The sequence below is a fragment of the Melozone crissalis genome, unplaced genomic scaffold, assembly GCF_028551555.1.
Source record: "Melozone crissalis strain CALT ecotype California unplaced genomic scaffold, PUWL_Pcris_2 ptg000017l_1, whole genome shotgun sequence".
NCBI lineage: Eukaryota > Metazoa > Chordata > Aves > Passeriformes > Passerellidae > Melozone > Melozone crissalis.
The window spans coordinates 8,771,322-8,795,828 of NW_026535795.1; the positions used below are offsets into that span (position 1 = coordinate 8,771,322).

General features: G+C 49.8%; 1 protein-coding gene across 1 annotated transcript in view; it reads left to right on the forward strand.

The window, feature by feature from the left end:
• HNF4A (hepatocyte nuclear factor 4 alpha) overlaps window positions 1-22,012 on the forward strand; it is a 36,300-nt gene extending 14,288 nt beyond the window's left edge. The window contains exons 2-10 of the mRNA XM_054274551.1: window positions 6,455-6,629; window positions 8,392-8,486; window positions 10,569-10,675; window positions 13,132-13,291; window positions 16,201-16,284; window positions 16,758-16,913; window positions 17,966-18,202; window positions 18,842-18,964; window positions 19,614-22,012. Of these exons, the coding sequence (XP_054130526.1) occupies window positions 6,455-6,629; window positions 8,392-8,486; window positions 10,569-10,675; window positions 13,132-13,291; window positions 16,201-16,284; window positions 16,758-16,913; window positions 17,966-18,202; window positions 18,842-18,964; window positions 19,614-19,756 (1,280 nt within the window). The 3' untranslated portion in view covers window positions 19,757-22,012. The remainder of the gene's footprint in view (window positions 1-6,454; window positions 6,630-8,391; window positions 8,487-10,568; window positions 10,676-13,131; window positions 13,292-16,200; window positions 16,285-16,757; window positions 16,914-17,965; window positions 18,203-18,841; window positions 18,965-19,613) is intronic.
• The last annotated feature ends 2,495 nt before the right edge of the window (window positions 22,013-24,507 follow it).

The window sequence follows — 24,507 nt, forward strand, 5'->3', positions numbered from 1 at the left end:
GCACAGTAGGTGACAGCATCCTTTCCAAAAATGCCCTATTAAATACTCTGTTCCTGATCCTCACCTATTGAGAAGCACAGATCTTATCTTCAGGGAATTCCCTTTAGGTTTGCATAAATTTGCCAGGCAGGGACATATAGATAAGGTAGAATTAGTGCCATGATGTGCCAGTGTGGGAAAGGATTTACTGCTCCTCAACAGATAAAATTTAAATAATCACTTGGCACAGAACAGGTCAAGCCCCAGAGCTGTCATGGTCTTCTTTGCAACCATGACCTGACATAGGAAACAGTGGGTGAAGTGTACAGAAAATGGGGACAGGAGAGAGGAGCAGATCTAGGAGCTGAACTTCCCTGGAGCACCTAGTCTGGGAACAACCTTTACCTATCAGTGGGGGTCTTCCAGCTATGAGTTGTCTCTCTGTGTGGAATAAAAATGGCAAAACATCTTCAGTAGCCAGAAGTGTTTGAAACAGCCCCACAAGCAGCTGCTGACTCGAACATCTCCCACTTAAAACAGCTACAGAGCTGTGGGGTCCTGTTGGCCAGTACAAGCCATGACAAGCTGCATTGGCAAGCTGTCCTAGAACTCACCACATGAGGATGACAGGGGGAGACACCAGGGGAGACATCATCTCCAACAATAGCACCCAGGGAGCAGCCAATGCTTCCATCAGAGCCCATCTCCAGGGCAAAGGAAGTGCGTGATGTCCTTGGCTGGTCTGGCCCTCGATCTCCACACCAACATGGGGGATTTGGGAGGGGCCACTGGTGACCCACAGAGGACACAGGCAGTGAGAAAACAACAGCCAACAGAGCCCTGGGAGGAAAACACCACATCCCATTGACAGCCCCGGCCTCGTGAGCCACCCAATGCTCTCCAAACTTCCCCGCTCCTTATCTGCTGCTCTCCTGCACACGCTGCCTCTCTGATTTCTATTCCTAGCCCTTCTAATCCTTCCTGCCTGGGAAGTAAATGGCCTTTGCAGCCCCCTTGCTCAGCAGGCTATTGAAGCAAAAGGTTTGTTTTGCTGAGCAGGGCAGAACAGGCCCTGCTTTTACAATATTTTACTAGACGCTGTGGCAAATCCTGCACATATTTGACCTGGTGTCTGTAGCATTTATCTAATCAAAGGGATCACCGTGGCCTGGCTGGGATTGGGACTGAGATCCCTGGGATGAGGCTATGGAGGGGGCTGTACTCTACTCTTGCATCTCTATCCCAGTCTGCACATCATAAAGCCAATTTTTGGCAAGGACTCTACCTGCCTAAAGGAAGAGCCACCAGCACATGAGCTCTGGCCTGTCCCTCAGGAGCACTGACCGAATGACTGTTTCCCCTGCAAAGGATCATTTATCACCATTCCCAAGTGAGAGAGCAGAGGCTCTCCCCTGTGCTCAGATTCAGAGCTGTAGCCTCAGGGCAGAAGAGCTGTTCAGAAGTGCTATGTAGGTCATGGTTTTGGGGGCCAAAGTGCTGCTTCAACAATTCCATGTGCTCCTAAAATGTGAATAGAAAATCATCACTAGCACAACTGCCCAAAGGCATGTACTGGTGTGGAGCCAGAGACCTTGGATTCATGCTGTGGCAGTGATGGCACTGTGGCCAGGGCAGCTCATGGTGCCAGTGGGGTTGGGGCTGCATTGGGGTGCCTGGGAAGAACAAACACAAGGCACTGGGAGCCCAGATCAGCAGCGTGTGGACTCGGCTGCCACTGGTTGCGAAACCTCGGGACTGTTTTCAATGCAGAACAAACTGATACCAAATCATTAATTGCTGATTCTCTTGCACCATGAGCCAGTGCCATTCAGAGATCGATTAAATTCCCACTCAATGATCTCGCAATTGCACTGAAAACTCTCAGTTCTGGCTGAAGTGGAGGAGTGGTGTGGGGCAGCTGGGGAGGACAGCACAGGCAGCTCTGGCCCCACTGCCCAGCACCAGCAGGGTCAGACCCAGGTCTGGGCAAGGCACAGAACCACTGTGGGTGCTGACAGCAGGCAGTGTACCCCCAGAAGGAAAGCTCCTGCTGCCCTGTTCTAACCTGTCTCATGAAATTTTTATGACAGATCAGCCAATACACAAGACTGGAGGTGTCCAGCACAGAGTGATTTCAGCTGTGGGACTGGAGCCACCCTGGCCATTCCCAGGGTGTCTGTGCCACCCCTCAGCCCCGCTCGGTCTTTGGGCATGGCTGCAGAATGAGATCTGTTTATAGGGCATCCAGCCTCCTGTAAAACTTGGTTTATAGGGAAGTAAAGGGAGTCATACATTTCACTTTACATAGCAACGTGTAAATTTCCAGGCAGGAGCTGACCTTCTCTGACCATGAGGGAGAGAAGAGGAGAAGGAGTGGAAGGGATGGAGGGAGCAAGAGAAGGGAAAAACAGGGGTGTAAACAATCAGTAGTCAGGAGAGGAAGGCAGTGACAGAAGTGGTGAAGAACCTTGTTCTCTTGGTAGGGTTTTTTCCAAATTTTCCATCCCAGGTATAATTAAGGGCAACACCAGCAGCTCAGCATCAAGGTCAATAGCCCTTGGTGAGTGCCTGCACCTAGGAGCCAGGATCAGAAACACCTTGAGATTCAATAATAAACAGTCAACAAGAATCACTGCTGCTCCACCAAAAAAAAAAAAAAAAAAGCTTAGCAGTATTCGGCAATGGGTGAGATGATTAAAGATTAACCCTCTGCCTCCTGCCTCCACCCCTCTGGGAGTATAGGCCTTGAGGCTCAGCAAATCCTTTCAGAGAAATATCTGAATTAAAAGACAACAGGTAGGGGACGCAGTGAAGGCAGAGGGAGGCAGGAGGGCCAATAGCCTGGGCCAAGGGAATCGGTACAATCTGGCCCGTGTTTGCCCAGGATAATGCGCCTTTCCAAAGCCCTCATAGACATGGAGATGGCAGATTACAGCGCAGCGCTAGACCCGGCGTACACCACCCTGGAGTTTGAGAACATGCAGGTGCTGGCTATGGGCAATGGTGAGTCCCCTCTGTCCTCTCCCCTCTGCTGGGTGGGATGAGCTGGGGGCTGCAGGAGGAGGAGTCCCTGGGGTGGCCGCAAAAGTGTTCCCGGGGAGGGAAGGGGTGTCAGATGGGGAGCTCCTGGGAGGGTTCTGTTTCCCTGGGGGAAAATAGAGCGGGGAGAGCAGAGCTGTGTTTGGTACACGTGGGATGGTGTCCAGCAGGCACACACCAGGATCTGGCTGGAATGAGAGGTGCCCTCCAGACATTCAGCCCAGGGGGCTGGGGCTGAACATGGTGGGAGTCTCCCAGACCCCAGGCAAAAGTTTCTACCTGAAGTGCTGTTGATGGTTCAGACAGTCAACTGACCCTGTGCCTCTAGAGCTGAGAGCCAGTCCCCAGAGCAGAAAGGCATTTAGCACCTGGTAAGGGTGAAAATCACTGCCAGAAGTGATTTAGGCACTGCCGCTGCAGCTGCTGTGAGCCACAGCCCTTCCCAGTGCAGCAATGGGCTGTGGGGTGCCATCCCCTTCCCTGGCTCAGCCCCCAGTCAGAGGGACAAGGGGACATTGAGAGGATAGACAAATGTTCCCATCCCTTCAGGAGGGTAGCATCACACATAACCCTGCAAAATTCACATTGCTGGCCCACCCATTCAGGGACCAAAGAGTCTTGGTGATTAAATGCTCAGAGATAACAAGAGACTCCTCTCCAAGTCCCCCCTAAAGTCTCTCTAAAGATGAGGTTAATGACTAAATGAAGCCACAGAAAGTGGCCCTCTGAGCCCTTTCCTTCCAGCCCAGGGCTGCTGGGCACCTCTGTCCCAGAAGGGCTGTGCTGGCTCTGTGGACTCTTCCATCACAGCCTGTGTGGGTCTTCCCTGGCTTATGGCTCTGCTCTGTCAGGGATGTAACACTGGTGCCAAAGTGGCTGTGCTGTGCCATAACCCCCCACCACCCTGGGTCCCAGCCCCTTCTCCACTCCTGGGGGCTGCTCCTACCCCTTCAGGTGCCTCTGGGCCACAAGTCTCCCCCTTTGGCTCTGCTGATACCCATCTGGACACTCTGGGACAAGCTCAGGCCCTGCTCCCTACCCATGCCCCTCTCCCCTCCAGCGAGCATCTGCACAAGGGGCTGTGGTCTGCCTGCCCCAGACCCAGGGCTCCATGGAGCAGAGGGACAGGAGAATTCCCTGTGACAAGACCCAGTGTGACACTCCAGGGGTGGATGAGTCAGCTGGGGCAGGCAGCACCAACTCCTCTCCTCCTGGGCCCAGCTCCAGGCCAGGGACAGCCCTTGCTTCCAGGGCTGTTTTGGCACTGCCCTGGAGGACACACCTCCTGTAGGACCTCCACCTGCAGAACCTGTGCCTCTTTTTCTGGCCAAGGACTGCTCAGAGCCCAGCCACTGCCTGTCACAGCTCTGCAGCTCAGCCCCAGGGCTGCTGCTCAGCAGGGACCAAGTTTGCCTCTCACAGGCAAAATGCATCCTGTGCTCAGACAAGCTCAGGGACCTCTTGAGCAGCTCCTATCCTAACACAATGCCCAGCTGTGAGGTCTCAAAGTCAGATTTTTTCTTGCTTCCATTTACCTTAACTCCAACCACTTGACTGCAGCAGCCAGAGCCCACATTTTTGGCACATTTTTGTCAGAATAAACTTAATTGGAAAATTATCCATTAGGCAATAATTTCATTGGTGTTGACTATTAGGCTGAGATGTTGCAATTTCCTTGATAAGAGTGCCAGTTTTTCCTGCTCTATGTTCATCTGATTACAGCCTGATAGATTGCTAAAAAGCGATTTATCTGGGCTGCCACAGATATACAAGTAATGGGATTAGAGGCAGATCAGCTCTTCCTCTCACATCTAAGTCCTATGTTTAGCTGGAACTGGGAATTTGACTTTCCTTCTGGAGTGAGCTACATTTAGCTGAGCCCAGGGGATATGCATGGAGGAAGGCTGTTTTCAGAAGCAAGCTGCTCCCAGGGACCAGAGACAGCCAGAGCAGCCTTGGGAAGGCTCAGGGCTCCGGGAGTGGAGGCAGGAGCTTTGCACTGGTGCTGCTGGAGCTGTGTGACAGGGTGTGCCAGCCAAGGACACAGAGGCAGCAAAGTGACTCACAGAGAAATACAGGAGGGACACGAGGAATTGGAAAGAGAAAGCAGGCAGGGAAATGAAAGAAATTGCCTGAGGTAGGGAGCTCAAGAACCCCTGTGCTCACTTACTGCTGGTTCTGTGCCAGTTAATCCTGCTGAGGGGTGGCATCAGCAGGATGTGCAGCAACTGCTGAAACACCCCTTTCTCTGTAAAATATAAGCTAAAAATGCAGCTCTGCCCCAGCCAGATTTGCCTTGGCCCCCCAGCACCACAGCAGGGCTACCATGGGGAGCCCAGCTGGGACCAGCCCTTCTGCTGGGTGCCAGGTGGGAGCAGATGTGGTCCTTCCAGGGTGAGCCTTAACTGGGTCCCTACAAAAACCCAGAAATCAGGGGCCAATAGACTCAAGCATTAAAAATCCCAGCAGGTTTCTATGGCTTTGCAGATCCTGGGTATGATTTGTGACTGGCATTCCCACTGAGGGAGGGGGATGTTCCTGTGCTGACACAGAAAAACGTACATGGGAGGGGACAATTAGATCAACTGAATTAAGGGCTGATCCCTTCAGCCTTGAGGTTTGTTTGGCTTGCTGGAGGGGTTTAGTGTAGCCCTTGCATGGTTTTTAGCCTTTCAGATGTCCTTTCCTCCAGAGCCTGCTGCAATTCCCTATCCTCCAAAAAAAGCCCTGCAAGTCCCAGTCCCCCGTGGTCTGTAAGGACTGCAAGACAAATCCATTTCCACTGTGATCCTACCAGACTCTGGAAGATACCCAGCCTACAGCCTTCTCCATGCCAGAGTGCCACCTTTTTTCTTTAATCATTCCTTCCTTGCATGGGTAGCCTTTGTACATGTGAGTTTTCCAGCTGAAGTTATTTGAGTTTGCCATTTACCTAAAGTCTTGTTCTCCCAAAGAAGGGCTGTGCAGGCTGGAGCTCCATGCCTGGAGAAGGGAACTGCTCAGGGCTGTCTTGGGCTCTTTCAGTGCTATAAGACAAACACCTCCCTAACAAATCAGCTGTTCACCCTGAGCTGTAATGCCTCAGCTTTAACTCTGCATCAGCTTTTTTCTCTGGCCACACTACTGCAGCCCAAAGTGTCTGCAAATCCCCGAGGAATTTTGGCTCTGCCCTGTGACTCCTGCACATGGGCTTCCACTTTATCTGAGCATTGCTGCTGCCAGGCCTGTGGAAGAGGGGTCTCACCATGGAATACAGGAAGTTTTAGTGCACCCTAAATGCAATTAAACACTGAGAGCTTACACACTCTCTCCTTACACACCTCTCACACAGCCAGGCTGCAGCTGCCTGGTTTCTCTAAGAATCTCTGACTCTAGCTGAGTTAGCAAATGCTGGCTGTTGTGTCACTGTCTTCTTGCTGTGTCCTTCCCCAAGCAGACACATCTCCATCAGAAGCAGCCAGCCTCAGCAGCTCCAGCAGCCTTGGGGTGAGCACGCTGTGTGCCATCTGCGGGGACCGCGCCACCGGCAAGCACTACGGCGCCTCCAGCTGCGATGGCTGCAAAGGCTTCTTCAGGAGGAGCGTCAGGAAGAACCACATGTATTCCTGCAGGTGAGGACACAGGGCACAGAGACCCGTGGCTCACACAGGACAGACCCTCACAGCTCAATGGCAAAGCCCTCAAAGTGCAGCAGCACCGCCCTGCATCCTCCTCCACTTTCCCTGAGCTAAGCCCGCAGCAGCGAGGGGTCAGTGACTGTCCTGGCTTTGGGATTGACCACTGAGGAAAGATCCTGGGCAGACTTGCCCCATACTTTAGGGGCCAAATGGGTAAATCCCCCTGGGGGTTTGTTAGCTCACTATAGACATCCTATCCCTAATGGCTACTGAGTAGTCTCAGCTCCTGCATGTGACTCAGTTCTAGACTGTTCTTATTGACCATCCAGGCCATGTGTGCCTGCCATCCAGCTACAACGCTGCCACTGCCTGTTACATGACACAAAACACCTGAGGAGCACCATGAGGGGCAGCATTACGTGCAATTTTTCTGAGGATGAGGCACTCGTGTTGCTCCTGAAATTCATGCTGTGCCCCTCGTGCCATTGGGGGCAGCCCATGGCTCTCCTGTGCCAGCAGCAGCTGTGACCTGCTCACTGCTGGCTTTGAGCAACTCACTTGTAGAAAGTCACAAAGGAAAGTGAAGAATCCTCAGTTCACAGTGTCTAAATCCCTTGGGCTTTTTGAGTCAGTTACTCCTGATGGCCTGACAGCCACGTGGAGAGCATGAGGAGCAACATGACTCTAAAACCTGAGAGACAGAAGGAAGCCCCAGGTTTATGAGTACCTGTGAAGCACACCATCATTTGCACCCCAGGGGTATTTAAGGTGGCTGCACAGGGAGCCCCCTCCCCACAACTCCATCAGAAAAGCCAAGGTGCCCAGTTCTTTGGAAGCTGAGACATTTATATGCACTACAGGAATATTTTAAGAGCTGCTTTCAGGCAACCATTTGGGCAAATCATAGCTTGGGAGCTTTAAAAAACAGAGTAGAAGGAAGCCCTTTAAAAGCTACAGAATTCAGCATGGCTGGGAGCCCTGCTCCAGCTCTGTACTCCTTTGTCTTTACTCTGTAAATTGGATCAATCTGCTGTAAATTAGAGCAAATTTGCAAGTGAAATTCATGCTGCAAGTGGCCACCAGGCTTGTGAGTCATACACATGGGAGATCAGTTTTCCCCACCATGCACAGGGGATTTGGTGACACAAGCCTGGAGGGAAGGAGCTGATTTCTTCCCAAATCCTCTGTGAAGTGCAGGTGACAGCAGAGCAGTTTGCGGAGCAGCAATGCTGTCCAGAGATCAGAAAAAACCTCTGAGAATCCCAGATGTAGCCCTGGAGAGGTACAGGGACTTAAGCTGACTTCTTAACTTCACAAATGGGCTACTACAACCTTCCACCTCTTTTTAAAATTCACAATAAAGGTATTCTTCCTTTTGTTCTACTGGGGTCTAACTCACAACAGCAGCTTCCAAGTTGGAATCACACTTTTAACTTTCCTGGGGCTTTGTTAATCCACTATAGACATCCTATCCCTAATGGTTACTGAGTAGTCTGAGCTCCTGTGTGTGACTCAGTTCTAGTCTGTCCTTATTGAACATCCAGAGGCAGAGGGGAGAGCTGAGATTTTGGTGCAAAACAGAAACCACAGGCTAAAGCAAGAGTGGAAAAATCACAGACTGGGGCTCCTTTCTCAGGGTGAGCCTCTGGGAACCTTCTCTGAGCATGTCTTGGAGCTTGGAGCTCTGTCTTGTCCTGCCTTCAGGCTCAGTCTGGCTGCTCCTCACACCTTTCTTCCTTCCTTCCTTCCCTCCCAGGTTTAACAGGCAGTGTGTGGTAGACAAAGACAAGAGGAACCAGTGCCGGTACTGCAGGCTGAAGAAGTGCTTCCGAGCAGGGATGAAGAAGGAAGGTGGGTGCCTCTGCCTTCCCCAGCAGCAGTCCCTCACCTCTGGGTGTGTTTGGAGAAGCCCTGCAGCCAAGGCTGCTCCCTGCCAGGTGCACACATGCCCAGCCACCTCAGCCCTGTGTTCCCTGCACTGTGCTCTCCTGGGCACACATCCTGACCCCCACCACAGGGGGATTTAGGGAGGGTCCTGTGTCTCAGAACTGCCCATGTTTGTGCACACAAATCACACCCAGGGCTCTCCAGCTCACACCGACACACACAGCACCTGGGCTCCCACACTGCCAGCCCACTGGAGGGGTTTGGGAATGATTCTGCACATCACTGAGGAGCAGAAACTTCAAAGAAGGCCTGGGAATTTGGAAATACTTTGGTAAAACTGCTCCAAGTGCTGTTATCCCAGAGTGACCACAAAACCCACAGCTGGCTGGGTGAGTTCAACAAAAGTCACACTGACATTTTCCACCTTTTTTTCCTGATAGATATATAGGTTCTTGCTGACCCTCTGCAGAGAGGCAGTGAGTTTAGTTTCATTTCAGCCACAGCAGAAAGGATCCAGAGTAAAGTGGAGCATTTTTGCTATTTAACTGTATAAAAACAGTAGAGATATCCCTACATGGTCCATGCTCACCCCTCAGCTCCCCTACCTCCCTGTCTCTGCAGCCCTTACAGGTCCCCATGGCAGGATTCTTCCCTTGTTTAGTCCTGTTTTGAGAAGGGGCAGGAGACCCTGGTGGCCTTGATGGTGCTCCTGTTAGTGGAGGGACAAACTGCCAGAGCAGAGGCATCCCACAGAGCTCACCCCACTCATGTCTCACTCATGGGAGGCATTCAGCCCTGTTATCCCATGCAGGTAAATTAAACCCCATGCTCCTCCCAGTTCACACTGCCTCAAGGAGAAGCTTTGGAGTAAAAGGGTCCTTGAAGACAACAGGGAAGTACCAGTGTTATGTTGGTGGCTGCAGGAAGACCTCTGAGCAGGAACATTTACTCCCTGTAAAAGGAGATGTGGTATCACAAGCAACTTTTCTTAACTTTTCCTGAAGAATATAGGAATCCTCCTCTCCATGCAGCTCATCCCCTGCCCAGAGCTGTGCTGTTGTCTGTTAATATTCAATAGAAGTTACATTAGGTGCATGACCAGCTAATACTGAGCAAACATTTGGAAAACATCGTGGCATGACTGAACTCGGGGGCCTGCTACTGATAACAAGCAGCATAACCTTGAGAGCTCCTATTTACAGCCGCTGACTGCAGGGCTTTTCTCCTGGCCCAGCCTCATTATTGCTTTTTATCAGCTGGATTTATACATGGAGAACGTATCAATGCAGAGAGCCACCAGCCCAAGGCAGGGACTGTGCTGTTTCCCCTGCCATGGATCAATAGCTTATTTGAGCAGATGGCTCTGAGTGGCGTGGCCAGGGTGACTTACAGCCAGCCCAGGCCTCGTGACAGACAGGGCAGGCAAATCCTCCCCCTCCAAGCCTTCAAGACTAGACCAAGCAGGGAGGCACACTGGGGTCAAACCTGTCCTGGGATGGTTTTACAATAAGGTATGAGAGAGCTCTTTTGCTCTGGGTGGATCAGCAGGAGCAGTTCTGCACTTCCTTCCTTATTGTAGTTGAGACAGAAGTTTTCCAACTACACCTACCCAGTGCAAGAGCTTTTCTGAATGGAGCTCACAGGAGTCATGTGGGCAAGGAAACCTTGCAGATACTCCTCCATTTCACACATCAGCTCTGGGCTGCATACATGAGCATGGCCACCGTTTCAAACCCCATATCACGACATCAAAAAACTCAGATCCTTTGCCAGGAAATTTTCCCCACTGAACTCTACAGGTATTTTGGGTTCTGAATCAACCCCATCCCTGGAAAGTCTAATAAAGCAAATAAGAAATCAGATCCACCAGATGCAGTCAGCTCTCACTGGCATCCACCCCAAACCAGACACAGCTGCACCTCCGCCCTGCCTGGCAGGGAAGCTGGGGAACTGCAGCTAAGGAAGGGGAACGCCAGAAGTCTGTGCTAGTTTTCAGTGTGCATTGCCATGAACCACCTGCAGCTCAGCCAAAATCCTCTCTTGCAGCTGTACAGAATGAACGGGACCGAATCAGCACCCGCAGATCAAGTTACGAGGACAGCAGCCTGCCCTCCATCAATGCCCTCCTGCATGCAGAAGCCCTGGCACAGCAGGTACTTCTTCTTCCTTCTTTATCAAATACAAAAGCATCAGGCACTACCTGGAGTGTAGAGCCAGCTATTTAATAGCCAAGTCTTCAAATTATCACTTCTTTTCTAAGTGGCTCATCTGCCAACTCAACACTGATTTTTCAGAAAGCATTTGTTACCTGAAACCATCCCTTTGAATCTCCTTAGTTCAGAACTCAGTTGTAACAATATGCAGTGATTTGTTCTGCTTTAATGGGACACAGGAAGGCTGGAGAGCCTGATGGAAGAAAGTAGGGTAGAATCATTGCAATCCAAAGAGCTGTGGCTGCCTAAGCCCACGAGGGGCTGGCCTTGCATGAGCAGCCTCCCCTCCCCATGAGCTATTAGGAACTTTGGATTCCTGCACAGTTTCACAAGCAATCAGTTTCCTGCTTGTTTTATGCAGATACCTTTTCCAGTGCTTGCCTGAAATTCCCTGTTTCCACTCACACATTGCCAAGATTCGTTTCCTGGAGTGTTCACGTTGCAAAGATGACTCTGATTTAAGAGGCTGGATACTGCAAGGGGTGTACACAGCTCTGGGAGGACACAGGACAGGATGGGCACACACAGCCTGCAGGGAGGGTTTGTCTGTGAGAACAAGTGATGAGGATGGAGCTGTGCTGGAGGCAGGAGCTGCCACTCTTCATGGAGCTGGGGAGATCAGAACTCTGTGTCCTGGGGAAGACGAGCAGGGGATTGAGTTGGCAGTCCATGCTGCCTCAAGGGTCACACTGCCCTGAAGGCTGCCCTGGGAGATGCTCCAGGACAGGACGTGCTGTGCTCTGGGCTCCACAAGAGGCTCAGGCTGTAAGGTCCATTTCCCCAAGGGGGGATATGCCAGAATGGACAAGAGCCAATCCTGTACACAAAAAGCACATCCAATCTCATCCCACATCTCACCTTGTCATATGCAGGCCCTAATATATTTATATACCCTATAAAAATAAGATTGATGCCCAGAGGTGTGAGATAATGGGATCTCCAGTCACCAAATCTACAAGGGAAGGACATTTCTGGGGCTCAGAGAGAGTCCTGCAGTGCCATCACATGAAAGCAGGGCCTGCTGATAAAAACTTCAACCATGGACAAATCCAGGGGAGCTCCTGCTCTCCCACAGAGCACAGAGAGATTCATTAAACAAGGCAGGCTCCAGCACGGTAATTGGTAACTTTTATGTGCCTTGCTAATTAGAACAAGATACTGCTGAGGAGCTGCTTTCTCCAAGATCTAGGGTCACTCACCCAGAGGTCTTTATTTATTTGCTAAGCCTTCCGGGCCCTCTGATTAGGGTAATACATGGTGAGATTTTTACAATCTTATTTATTCAATAATAGCTGGTGAGCTGGAAAGCCTCCAGGTAATGCAACCTGAAAAAAAAAAAAATGCAGGTAGCATTTGAATTCCATTTCCTTGGGGAGGCCAGCAGGGTCCGAGCTGAAAGTGCTGGCAGGAATAGGACAGGAAGAGCTGATGTTGTACAAGAGCACAGAGGGCAGGCAGAGGGCAGTGATGGGGTTGAGTTATTTGCTTACAGAAGCATGAGGATAAAGTAGTGACTAAGGGCAAATTTTTAGATGACCTGGGTGAGCAGCTATGCATGAGAACCAGGCAGGAGGTTGGGTGCCTGGTTTGGGGGAGATGTTCTGTCCAGCTCTGTGGGACAGCACTTTCAGAGTTGTCAGGGTTGTCCTTTGCAAAGGAAGTGGCAATCACAAATAATTTGCCATGTAACAAATGTCACCCGTGTTGTGGGCATGTTTGAACTTGCCCAGTTTTGCCAAAAGGACCTAAAAAACAATGGGAGGTGGGAGACTGTTATCTTTAAAGTCTGTCCTTAGCTATTCAGAGTGGGTGATGCCAAATGTTAATGACCTGGTGCTCAGAGAAAGCAATGTCAGACCTAGAAAGCTGTGGCCTGGTGAGCTCATGATGGCTCAGGAGAGGAGCAGAGCCTGCTCTCCTCCTGTGGAAAGCAGACAGGGCAGCTCTGGCCAAGCCCTGCCTCTGGAGCAGGCTGGAAGGGGGAGCAGCCCTCTGCACTTTGGTGGGTAGATGTGTCCTTTCTGCTGGTGAGGCTGACTGCCACACAAGCCCCTCTGTTCCCTCCTGGATCCTGACTGAGCACACTGGCTCAGTGGGAGGAAGGCCCTGGCTTTAGGAATGTTTCCTCTGTGCTTTCCAGTCTGTTCAAGGCATTGCAGCTTACCAAGATGATCCACAGCCTCTGCTCTGCAGTGTTTCATGTTCACAGATCCCCAAGCTGATCTGACTTTAAATGAGTCTTGTTGGGTCACCTGTTCTGGGAGCTGGGTGTGTGCAACAGAAAAATGTAATTATAATTTCTGAAGTCTGCATCAACACAACCCATGGGCTGGGATTTTCCTGTCTGGGGCTCCTCTGTGGCACTGAAAGCTGCAGGATCTCTCCTCTCCTCCCAGATATCATCCCCTGTTCCTGTGCTCAACGGAGACATCCGAGGGAAGAAGATTGCCAATATTTCTGATGTGTGTGAGTCCATGAAGCAGCAGCTGCTGGTGCTGGTGGAGTGGGCCAAGTACATCCCCCCCTTCTGTGAGCTGCCCCTGGATGACCAGGCAAGTCCCCCCATCCACCCCACCTCGCTCTGCCCTGGTAAAGGCAGCAGGGAGCCAAAACCAGCTGAGACCTTCAGAGAAACTGCTCATTGTGCACTCTGTTATCCTGACTGCTGCAGCTGATTGGGAACAGCATCCATACAATGCCAGCCCAGGCCAGGAATCCATACAATGCCAGCACGGGCCACTTGCATGTGCCTCTAATCAGCCCATGAGCACAGCCAGATAACGCTGAGCTTGAATTAGCTCGTTATCAGATGAGCATTTTGGGGTCAGTCAGTCATTTATTAATTATGGTTTGCACAGCACTTTGAAAACTTGAAGTGCTTGTCAAATGCTTGGGGTAATCAGAATAAGCAGGAAAGATTTCTGGCCTAACGTCTGCCCAAAATTTAAAATCTGCCTGTCTCTTTCTGCTTCCTGCCTAGGGGTATGTTTGTACCCATGCTCCCAGCATGGAATTTTGAAGCTGTACACTAGTTTGCTCCCAAGGCAGTGGAAAATCTTTTTTTCCAGGATTAAAAAGCAAGGATATATTTGCATTTAACAGAAATTACAAAAATGGCATTTGTGGGTTCCCTAATGAAGATAAGCACAACGAGTTTGGTGTCCTCTGTGGAAATGCATTGCAGGATCCCAGGCAAAGCTCAAAGAGGTTCAAGAAGAGGCCTCCTGTGGATGTCTGAATTTCAGAGGTCTCCAACAGGTGTTGAAGGAATGTGTGCCCAGCCTTGAGCAGCACATGTGGCTGGGATAGCACTTCTGACAGGTCCTGTCACAGGCAGGAAGGTATTTCTAGTCTGTCCAGTGTAAAGTCACAAAACCAGCATGTGTTTTCTTCAGCTAGGACCAGTCTCCAGCCCTATTGACCTAGAGGTAATTTTTATATAATGAAGAAAAAGGATATCCAGTTGAGAGTGTCCAGCTGTTCAAAACCCATAAATCCTAAATCTGAGCTCTTTGGTACCCACCCAGAAGCACCCAGAGCTCTGGGGAATTCAGTGTTCTTAAAATGGGAGCCTGTTTCCTTATTTTCTATTTTGTGCAAGTGCTAAATTCTTGAAAATGATAACAAAGCTGTTAAACTGCTAAGGAAAATACGATTCATAATTTATGAAAACCACAATGGACTCCAATGGCAAATGCCATTTACACAGCATATACAAATAAATAGGTTGCAGCCCAGCACAGCCCTGGGGCAGCTCTGCACAACCCATCACATCCTTGTGCCATTTGGAACAGAGGCCCTAAACCTGGCCAAACTCTGTGCAAGCTACAGCAACTTCCACGTGAGCTCATTTTACAGTTGTGGAGCTGCAAAATTCCTCAAAGGAGAAAACAAAGCCTAAAGATGGCACAGTTTGAGCGCTGCCTTCCTACAAGGGAGAGGCTGCTCCATGAAACAGATCTCCTTTTGTAGAAAAGATCATACCCAACCCCTCATGGTCCTTCTGCACCAGAATGTCAAAACTACCATGTTTGGTGGGGCAAAGACATTTCATCTCAAAGTGCAGGTTCTGCTTTGTTGTGTTACAAATGTATATTTATCCTAGTTCACTATGGAATTATGTATCTCAGGTTCATCACTGCAAGAAAAAATATCAAATGAGGTGGTTTGGCCTTCTTGAAGTAATTCACTTTAACCCTGCTCAAACAAGGAAACTCTATGGACACAAAAAAGGTGGTTACAAACTGAACCTTCCTGCCTTTGCAATAGGCAGGAAATTTTTAGGTGAGAGCTTCACTCTCCCCTGGGACTGGCAGTTTTTTCCTTGTCATAGCTTTGTCCGGTAGGAGAGCTCAGTTTTGTGCAGCTCTGGTAATTCCAACAGCTCAGCTAACTAACATATCCACCCATGTTTGGACAGGGATAGAGAGACGCTAGATTTGGGCATCTAGATAAAGATTCCCCAGTATCATGTGTGCACAGTCTTTTTGCAAGGATCTCTATTTATTTTGCATAACCTTTTTTACCATCTGGGGTGAAAAAAAAAAGCCAAAAACCCCTCTTCTAAACATCAGCATCTTTCCTAACCAGAGCTCTCTCCTATGGGTGATACATTCTTCTTGCATTCCTGGTAGGGTAAGACCTGTCTTGGCTTTGACAGATGCTGAGGGTAACACACTGGAAAAGTGGACCATTCCCATCAGGACACAATACTTTTCAGCATTTCTCTATTAATGTTTAATGATTGTTTTCTCCAGCAGAAGGTCCTGGCTGGACATTAAGAAGTCTCTGTGTCAGGATGTCCAATTGTTAACTTCTCTTTCTGCCTAAATCTCTGAAATTTTTAACTGAAGGAGGGCAAAAGATTCAGAACATTCTCAGGAGCCACTGGAGGGTGTAAAGTGAAACACTTCAATCATTAACATCAGAGGAGAAAAACATCCCTTTGGCTTCCCTGTCCCCAGTTCCTGTGGCTGTGCAGGGAATGAGTGGCCAGGGGGTGACCCCACTGGCCAGCTGGACATGGGTGCCCATGGCTGTGATTGCAGTGGGAGGTGGGCACAGCCCAGAGGGACAGCAATTTCCAGCAGCAGGTGTTGTACTTCTCCTCACTTCCCAGGATGGAGTGTGGCCCCTGGTTCTGCACTTGGCAGGAGCTGTCTGCAAACAGCCCACACTGGTGGGAGGTCCTGGGATAGTCTGGCATGCTCCCACTCATGGCATCTGTCCTGAATATGGGATATTTCAGGTGCTGTCTCCTACCTGCTGGTTATGATGGATTTATAACTGGTTTAGCACAGAGCATTATTTGATCTCTTTCTCTGCCTGTAACAGAAGAGGGGCCCTCACTCCCATCCTCGAGTGCAGTACAGGAATGCTGAATTTTCCCTCTTGCTGACATAAAATCACAGCTTTGTCTCAGTCTCTGCATCACCCAAATAACTTTTCCCTGCCCTTGCAGGTAGCACTGCTACGTGCACACGCAGGGGAGCATCTGTTACTGGGAGTTGCCAAGAGGTCCATGGTGTTCAAGGATGTCTTGCTGCTAGGTAAAAATTGCACTTCTGCTCCCAGCCCATCTGCTTCTGTGACACTTTCCTGCTGGGGTGAGGGAGAGGGTGGTTCAGTGTTTGTGGACATCCTTTTTGCAGGGTGGTGGCTTGATCTGTTCTGTAGTTAAGCAAGCCCAGCACAACCTTTGGGTGCAGCTAGGCCTGGCTGACATTGACATCAAGGCCATGAGGTGTGACAAAATTGGGGACTGTTGGGGGCTGTGGTGGGATTCAGAAAAAAGCTCTCCTTGATCAGCTTTTTCTCACTGGAGTGGCTCCTGTGTAATGAGAAGCTGCTCTAGTAAAACAGATCAAAGTTTCTGGTGTTCTGAGACAGAATAGGGCCTGAAAGAGGAACTTCTTAATTCCTCCACCCCAAAATTATCTCAGCATTATCTACCTGCATTTTGAACTCCCTGTCACCCCAGCTAAGTTTGAGCAATGATAAGGTGATGGTGTATGTGCTGCAGGCAATGATCACATCATCCCACGGAACTGCCCCGAGCTGGTGGAGGTGAACCGTGTGGCCATCCGCATCCTGGACGAGCTGGTGCTGCCCTTCCAGGAGCTGCAGATAGATGACAATGAATATGCCTGCCTGAAAGCCATCATCTTCTTTGACCCAGGTATGCCCCAGCTCGGGGAGGGTTTCCATCAGAGGGACATAGTCTGGATTATGCTGACAAACACCAGTCCTGAGTGGTGGAAAAGCTGCCTGGTGTTCTCTCTGGGCCAAACTGTTCTTAGAGAGGGAGGAGAGAAATCAGTCTTGAGAAAAATTGTCCATTGCTGTTAGAGTAGCTTTTTTGAGCTAGGTCTTATAAGGTTTTGGAAGGCTGTAACACACTTGCGATAGCTCAGCTACTTTTGGAAGCATAAAAATCAGCAAGATGGCTTCTGTTGCAGTGTTAAACAAAAAGGCTTAATAAAAGGCAAAATAACAGAGAAAAACTGAGTCAAGTGTAGGGAGTCCTTGCTCTTAGTAAAACACCTTACAAAAGCGATTAGTTTCTTTGCTCACTTCTTTTTCTAGTAAATTCCCTAAGCTTCTGTCCAATTAGCTATCCTTAAGTTTGAGGTGAAGTCTTCTAAGCCTATGAAGTAGCTTTTTCACCTAATTAAAGAGAGCAACTTCTAAGCTTCTTTCCTTTTTAAGGAGACAAAAAATAGTTTTGTCACTCCATCAACAAAGAACACACTCCTATATGTAGCTATGATATTTTATGAAAAATCCCTTTGCTAGGATTTTTCCCTTGAGAAGCTGAGAGGCCTCAGGAACAAAATGTAAACAATGATTATCTGCTGCTGTGGAATGCAACAGGTGAATCTTTCATTAGTCTCATGTGGTTGTTTCTAATTAATGGCCAATCACAGTCCAGCAGTCTTGGACTGTCTGGTCAGTCACAAGATTTTATTATCATTCCATTCTATTGCTTGCTAGCCTTCTGATGAAACCCTTTCTTCTATTCTTTTAGTATAGTTTTTATATATATCATAAAATAATAAATCAGCCTTCTGAAACATAGAGTCAACATTCTCATGTGGGGATTGCCTGCAAACTTCCACATTCCATACAACACAGCAGGCAATGGGCAATCAGAGACAGCTCCCCTCAGGCTGTGCCCAGCTGTCCCTGACAGGCAGCAGCCTGGAGAATTGGCTGTATGGGTCATTGCAGATGCCAAGGGGCTGAGTGACCCGTCCAAGATCAAGAGGATGCGGTACCAGGTGCAGGTGAGCCTGGAGGATTACATCAATGACCGGCAGTACGACTCGCGGGGCCGCTTCGGGGAGCTGCTGCTGCTGCTGCCCGTGCTGCAGAGCATCACCTGGCAGATGATCGAGCAGATCCAGTTCGTCAAGCTCTTTGGCATGGCTAAGATTGACAACCTGCTGCAGGAGATGCTGCTGGGAGGTGAGTGCTTGAGGGTCTGACAAGAGGTCTCTCGGCGTTCCCTGATTGTTGTCCCCTTGAGACCCTCCTTGGTCACTGCTCCCTATCTAGCAAAGTTAGAGACAGCCAGTCTGCAGGACTCACACAAAATCATCTCCCCTGTCCTTGACAGGGGTAACCAAGGGTCCTCTACTTCTTCTCACCTAAAGAGAACACCAGCTGTTCCTCTGCTTACAGAGAGGCATCCCCAGCCCTCTGCACACAGACAAGCTTTGCTGTGCACCCCCCAGACTCCTACCTGGCAGCCAGTTCACCCATCCTCTGTCAGAAGGGACTCACCAAAACAAAAAGCTTAGGTTGAAGGAACATCCTTGATTTTCTAGTGGGAGCATCCAATGGGACAAAACAAAATGAAGAGTTCCCACTGTGCTATTCTGCATGTGGAGGTGTGACTAAAGAATACAATCCTGTATGAGAGTTCATGCAGGCAGCAGGCAGGGGTTAGTTCAAGTCATGCATGGAGGAAAAAGGGAAGGGTGTTCTTCAATCACCTGTGCACAAATGTGCACAAAGCCTTGGACATTTGGGTGCAGTGGGTGTGCCCATCTGAGCTGTCCCCTTCTGCCATTGTGGCAATTAATGTCTCCTGCATGTTCTTAGGCTCATCAAGTGAAACGCCGCACACCCACCACCACCTGCACCCTCACCTGATCCAGGAGAACCTGGGAACAAACGTCATTGTGGCCAACACAATGCCTCCTCAGATGCACAATGGGCAGATGTGTGAGTATATCCAGAGACCAAGAGCTCCTGGGAGAAACCAGGAGCTTTCCAGTGGGCCTGTGGAGGTAGTTTCTACCTTGCATGGAAACCTGCAAGAAAGACAAAGTCTCTGGTAATGAGCGTGTGAGAAATTCCTATGCAGAAAGGAGGGAAAGACAAACAGAGAGGTGGGTTAGATTAGATTAGGCCAGACTAACTGATTCAACATGATACTCCTTGGCAGACTGCAATTTTACATAGCCCTTAAGGGATGAATGATCCTATCCAGAGCTTAGTGAAATCAGTGGGAAGGCTCCCCTTCCCTTGAGTGGTTCAGACACACCTCAGTTTGTCCTCTGCAAAAACACAGGAGGATCTAGGCCACCACATGGGGCCACCACTGGGGACCCTGTGCTGAGATAAGCTTGGTTGACCAAAAATGTGGTTAGTAGAGGTCAAAATGTCAGCAAAATGCCCTTATTTGATGTTGGTTATTGTGGTTCTCCTGGGGCATCAAACCATGCCTGTGTGTCTGGGCAGCCCTACAGCAAACACACAAGCCCATAAGAGCCTCTGCTGTGCTGACATATGAACCTTGCACACCTGAGGACAGATCCCAGTGCTGTCAGGTTTGTGAGGCCCTCTTTTAATTCACTTTCTCTCTCTTCAGCTACTCCAGAAACTCCACAGCCCTCTCCACCCGCGGGCTCAGGATCAGAGCAGTACAAGCTGCTGCCTGGAGCCATTGCAACCGTGGCCAAGCAGCCCACGTCCATCCCACAGCCTGCCATCACAAAACAGGAGGTCATCTAGCACACCCCACCCAGCCAGCCTCCTTCAGAGCACCGTGTGGGAGAAAAGCCCAAACTGACTCTGCCACTGTGAAAAGAGAAGCCACCCAGAGGTCCCTGGGCATGGACACACAGACTTTTTAGACTGACCACCACCAGAAGGTGTCTTCCTGCAGCTACGGACAGCACGTACCATGGGCAGCCCCAGAGTCCCAGAACTGAGGCTGAAGCCTTGACAAAACCCTCAGTCCTTGTAAGGAGGGCCAGATTCCTGCCTCCCTCTGCGGGGAGGTGGCAGTGACTGCCTGGGGACAGGCTGCTGCCCCACTGCCACCTCAGCACTGGTTCAGCCACAGCAGACCCTGTGAACGAGAATTCCCTGTGCCGTGGGAGTGGAGGGCTTCCCTCCCACAGCCGTGCCAGCCCCCTGACAGTCCCCAGCCCAGCCAGACTTGGTGGAGGTGGACGATCCCCCAGGAGCAGCACAGCAGGTGAAGCACATGGGGTTTGCCCAGGCAGCACTGCCAGAACTGCTCCTCAGCCTTGGCTAGTCCCAGGTCTTTTTGTGGTGTCACCCACCTGCACGCTAAGCCCCCAGCCAGACCTAACAAATCTTTTCAGCTGATGCTGGGGCAAAGTCTGGCCCACCAAGATACTCCACTATTTGGATCCCTCTGCCTCTTGAGGGGTTTTGATATTTCTGTGCCATGCCTGCCCTCTGACCACATGCTCAGGGAGGCAACCACTGCCAATCTTCCCTTGCAGCACTCACTGCCTCCTGACAATCAGAGACCACGGGATTCCAGAGATTTCAGCTAATGGAAGGGGTTCACCCCTTTACAGGCTGGCATCACTGCCCAAATTTCTCTGCTCCAACTACTGCTTGTCAGCAGTCAGAACAACACTGGATGCCTGTTTGGAAGGAAGTGGGGGACAGATGTAGGAAGGGGAAAGACCTATGGGGTGAGAAGAGCTTGAGCCTCACAGGTTGGAACAAGTTGTTGGGCTTTCTGAGTGCTGGGAGCATTGTGACCCAGGATCTCAGTACAAACCCAACTTAATGCTAAGATATGCCACACAATCCACTTCTCTAGTGCAGTGCCACTCCTTCAGCTTAGAGTGAGTGGCTGATAACAGATTTATAGTTCTTCATAACATGATAAGGATTCGTTATGTCTCCTACAAACCTCAGAGTGTTTGAGAGCACCAACCTCAAAAATACAATTCTTGGGGTCCTGCAGAGAAAAGCCACAGAGGTCAAGCAATAACCCTATCTCACCCAAGCCCCTTGGGTCTGCCCCAGCCTTGGGTGTGCCCCCCCTGCTCTGCTCCCTCCTGCCCCTGCTCCTCTGTGCCTGCCTGTGCCAAAACCCTGCGGATCTGACCTTTGGTTTACAGCTGAAAGCAGGAAAGGAGCCCTCCTGCTGCAGGTGCCAGCAGGGCTGGAGCTCCCAGAGCCCTGCACCACGGCAGGCCTGAGTCCCTGCTGGCCTCTCAGGAGGATGAGGATGGTGGCCCCATGGCTGCCAAGAGGTCTCTGGTGGGGACAAATCTGAGCCAGCTCAGCTGGAGGAGTTGCAGGTCTGTCCCCTGATTTCCAATGCAGAATGAAACCCCTCGTGCTGGCGGCGTCAGAGGTGTTGCATGGTCCCAGTGCTGGTGGCATTGTACCAAGTAATTTATTGCAATGATGAATCCAATCATTTTCTGTAAATTATTTTGTAAATCACATTGATTATTTATAATTGGGAGATTAAATGCAAAAAAAACACCAACCCAACCCTGTAATAAGCAGGCTGTCTTTTCCAACTGCAGCAACCTTTTTTCCTGTACATAGACATACTTTGTGGGGAATCCTTTTTGGTCCATTTGCACCAAGTATTCCTCGGTATTGTACCTTAATTTTTGCTGGTTTCTGCCTTCCAATGGAAACAGAAGAATATTTCTTCACGAGAGTTTGTATTCATAAAAAAAAGGAAAAAAAGAGAAAAATAAATGCAAAAATATTTTCTAACTTTTCCCAGACAGATGGATTTCTTTCTTCTGGGAGGATTTATTTTAAATCAAGGGGCTAACCTCCCTGTTGGTCTGAGCACAAAGCATATGTGTATGGAGAAAAAAGCCCAAACAAGTGTTTGATGCTGTTGCCAGCTGTCACTATTTCCTGGCAAGCCCAATGTGTCTGTCCTGAAGCCACGTGTGCTGGAATCATAAGATTGAATGGCAATCCCAATTTTCATTAAAAGAAAAACAAACATGGAGAATAAACATTTGCTTTCATGATTCCATGGAGCTTAAAGGCTTGAAGTAACCACATTCTGAAAGCCAAGCAAAGGAGGCTAAACTATATTATTCACATTTCAGACATGTTCATTTTATGTCCCTCTTGTGTTTTAAAGGTAATTTCTGAGCACTTTGGGGTGGATGATTGTTCTTTGTTTCAAACACAGCCACCCTACTGCTGGCAGCAGGTGGGAGCCAGACCGAGCCTATGGGGCACAGTAAGATGATCAAGTGAAAATCAACTTATCACTGGCTGTAAAGATGAAGAAATACACAGGCAATTATAGAAGGCTCTTAATGACCTGCTTTCCTGACCACGGGAGGCTGTGCTCAGCTGTAGCATGCCCAGGAAGAGAACAGGAAGAGAGGACAGGGGTGTAGATGGCTGTAAAGATTAGGTCTCTGGGAAGGAACAACATCCAGCATTTCCAGCTCTGTCTGCAGGATCTGGCCCTCATTTACCCCATCTCCTGCCTCTGATGAGAGTCGAGGTGGGCAGTCTCATCCTAGGTATGAGGGATGAGAAGCAGCCTGATTTTCCATCCCATTAGCACATCCATGGTGCCCCAGTGACAGTCATGCTGGTGAAAACTCAGCAGGGATGAGATGCAGGGATGAGACCCAGACTGTGTTTGAGGACTGTGTGGAGACAGCATTTAGAGCCTGTCTCCTGTCTCTCCACTCTGAGTCAAGGACAGATCTCAAACAACCTGCCCTCACCACCTGAGTGCCTGTGATTATCCAGAGCCCCAGCACCACTGCTGAATGCCTGCACAAGGGAACCAAAGGCAGTCCCAGGACATGTTATCCCAGCACACACAGGACTGAGTGGTTAGTCCAGTCAAAGGAAAGAAAAGGACTTCATTCTTTTTAAAATAAAAAAAAACCCTGGGACTCCTCTGCTGTGATTCATGGTTGGTTTTACCTGGGTAAATGCCCTAAAAACTCCATATATGTAATATCGAATCTTCGAAGCAATAAACTCTCCTGGGCTCCTTCCCATGAATTGCTCTATCAAGGTTGCCCTTTACCTGGTTAATCTTAAATCAGTGCACTTCCTACAGGAGATTTCTTATTGCTGGATTCAGCTCACTTGGGAAAAAACCCCCATGAACTGTCCCAGAAGCAACCTTGTCCTTAATTGGCATCCTCAATCCCAGCTCTCACCTCCTTTGTCCCTCCAGCCTGGAATCACCCTGAAACACTGGTCTTGCCATTCCTGGGCTGTGTTTTACCCTGCTGGGTTCCCTGGAGCCATGGGCCATGTCCCATGTCAGAGGAGGTGCTGCTCTGAGGATTGGCCTTTGACACACAGCTTCCCTTACATTGGTTTTGAACACAAGAGCTCTCTGTGCCTGCAGCTCAGCCTAGGGATGATTTCCTGGAGAGCACCATCTCCAGCTGAGGAATCTTTTCATCATGTCCAAGCAAAGATCTGTGAAAGTGGTATTTTTAGGTCCTTTGGCCACCATGAAATGCATTCTTTTCATATTCCTTATATAACTTCCATCTGAAAGAGCCAGCAGGCTTTGGAGCCTTTTCCACAGCTTTCATATCTTAGTGGGGGGGGGGGGGGAAGGCAAACAAGTTTTATGGCCTGCATATCATCCCTGACAAAAGCAACTATTGCTGCTATTAAACTCACAAGTGCACACACAGGCACAGATAATCATGAACACCAAGAGGCAGCAGGGACAGCTCAGCAACGTGGCACTGCTGAGCCAGGCAATTCCATGTGCCAGGCTGGCCACTTCCCTCTGGGCTTAATGCAAATATCACCAAGCAGCTGGGGAGCTCAGGCCACACACTGCACAGTCCTTTCCACTCAGAGAGGCTGCAGGAGGAATGGCAAGGTGTGGGAATGTCTAAAATCCCTCAGAGAGGCTGCAGGAGGGATGGCAAGGTGTGGGAATGTCTAAAACCCCTCAGAAAGGCTGCAGGAGGGATGGCAAGGTGTGGGAATGTCTAAAATCCCTCAGAGAGGCTGCAGGAGGGATGGCAAGGTGTGGAAATGTCTAAAATCCCTCAGAGAGGCTGCAGGAGGGATAGCAAGGTGTGGGAATGTCTAAAATCCCTCTCCCCATTCCAAAGTGAGGTGTGACCCTGACAATCATAAACACACCTAGCACCTGAAAAATTGCCAGCCAGGCCAATAAAAATGGCAATATATTGTCAGTTTCGTTATGTGAAAGCAAGCAGGAGAGCTTGGCACAAACAACCCTGCAGTCACAACCTGCAGTTCAGTGTCCTGTGAGAGGGAAGAGGCTGCTGGGACCAAGAGTGCTCCCAGTTCAAACCCAGGGGAAGAAGAGCTCTGAGGCTAACCCAGGTCTGGGATAGAAGGTGGTTTGGGAACTGTATTTCCTAGGTTTACTCTGGCTTTGGGTCTGGAGTGATGCCACGCTTGTCTGATCGTGGCCAAAACCTTCCAGATGCCCGAGGGCACCCTAACCTGGGGTTATTCCTGGGTTACACAAAGCCCTGGGCTCC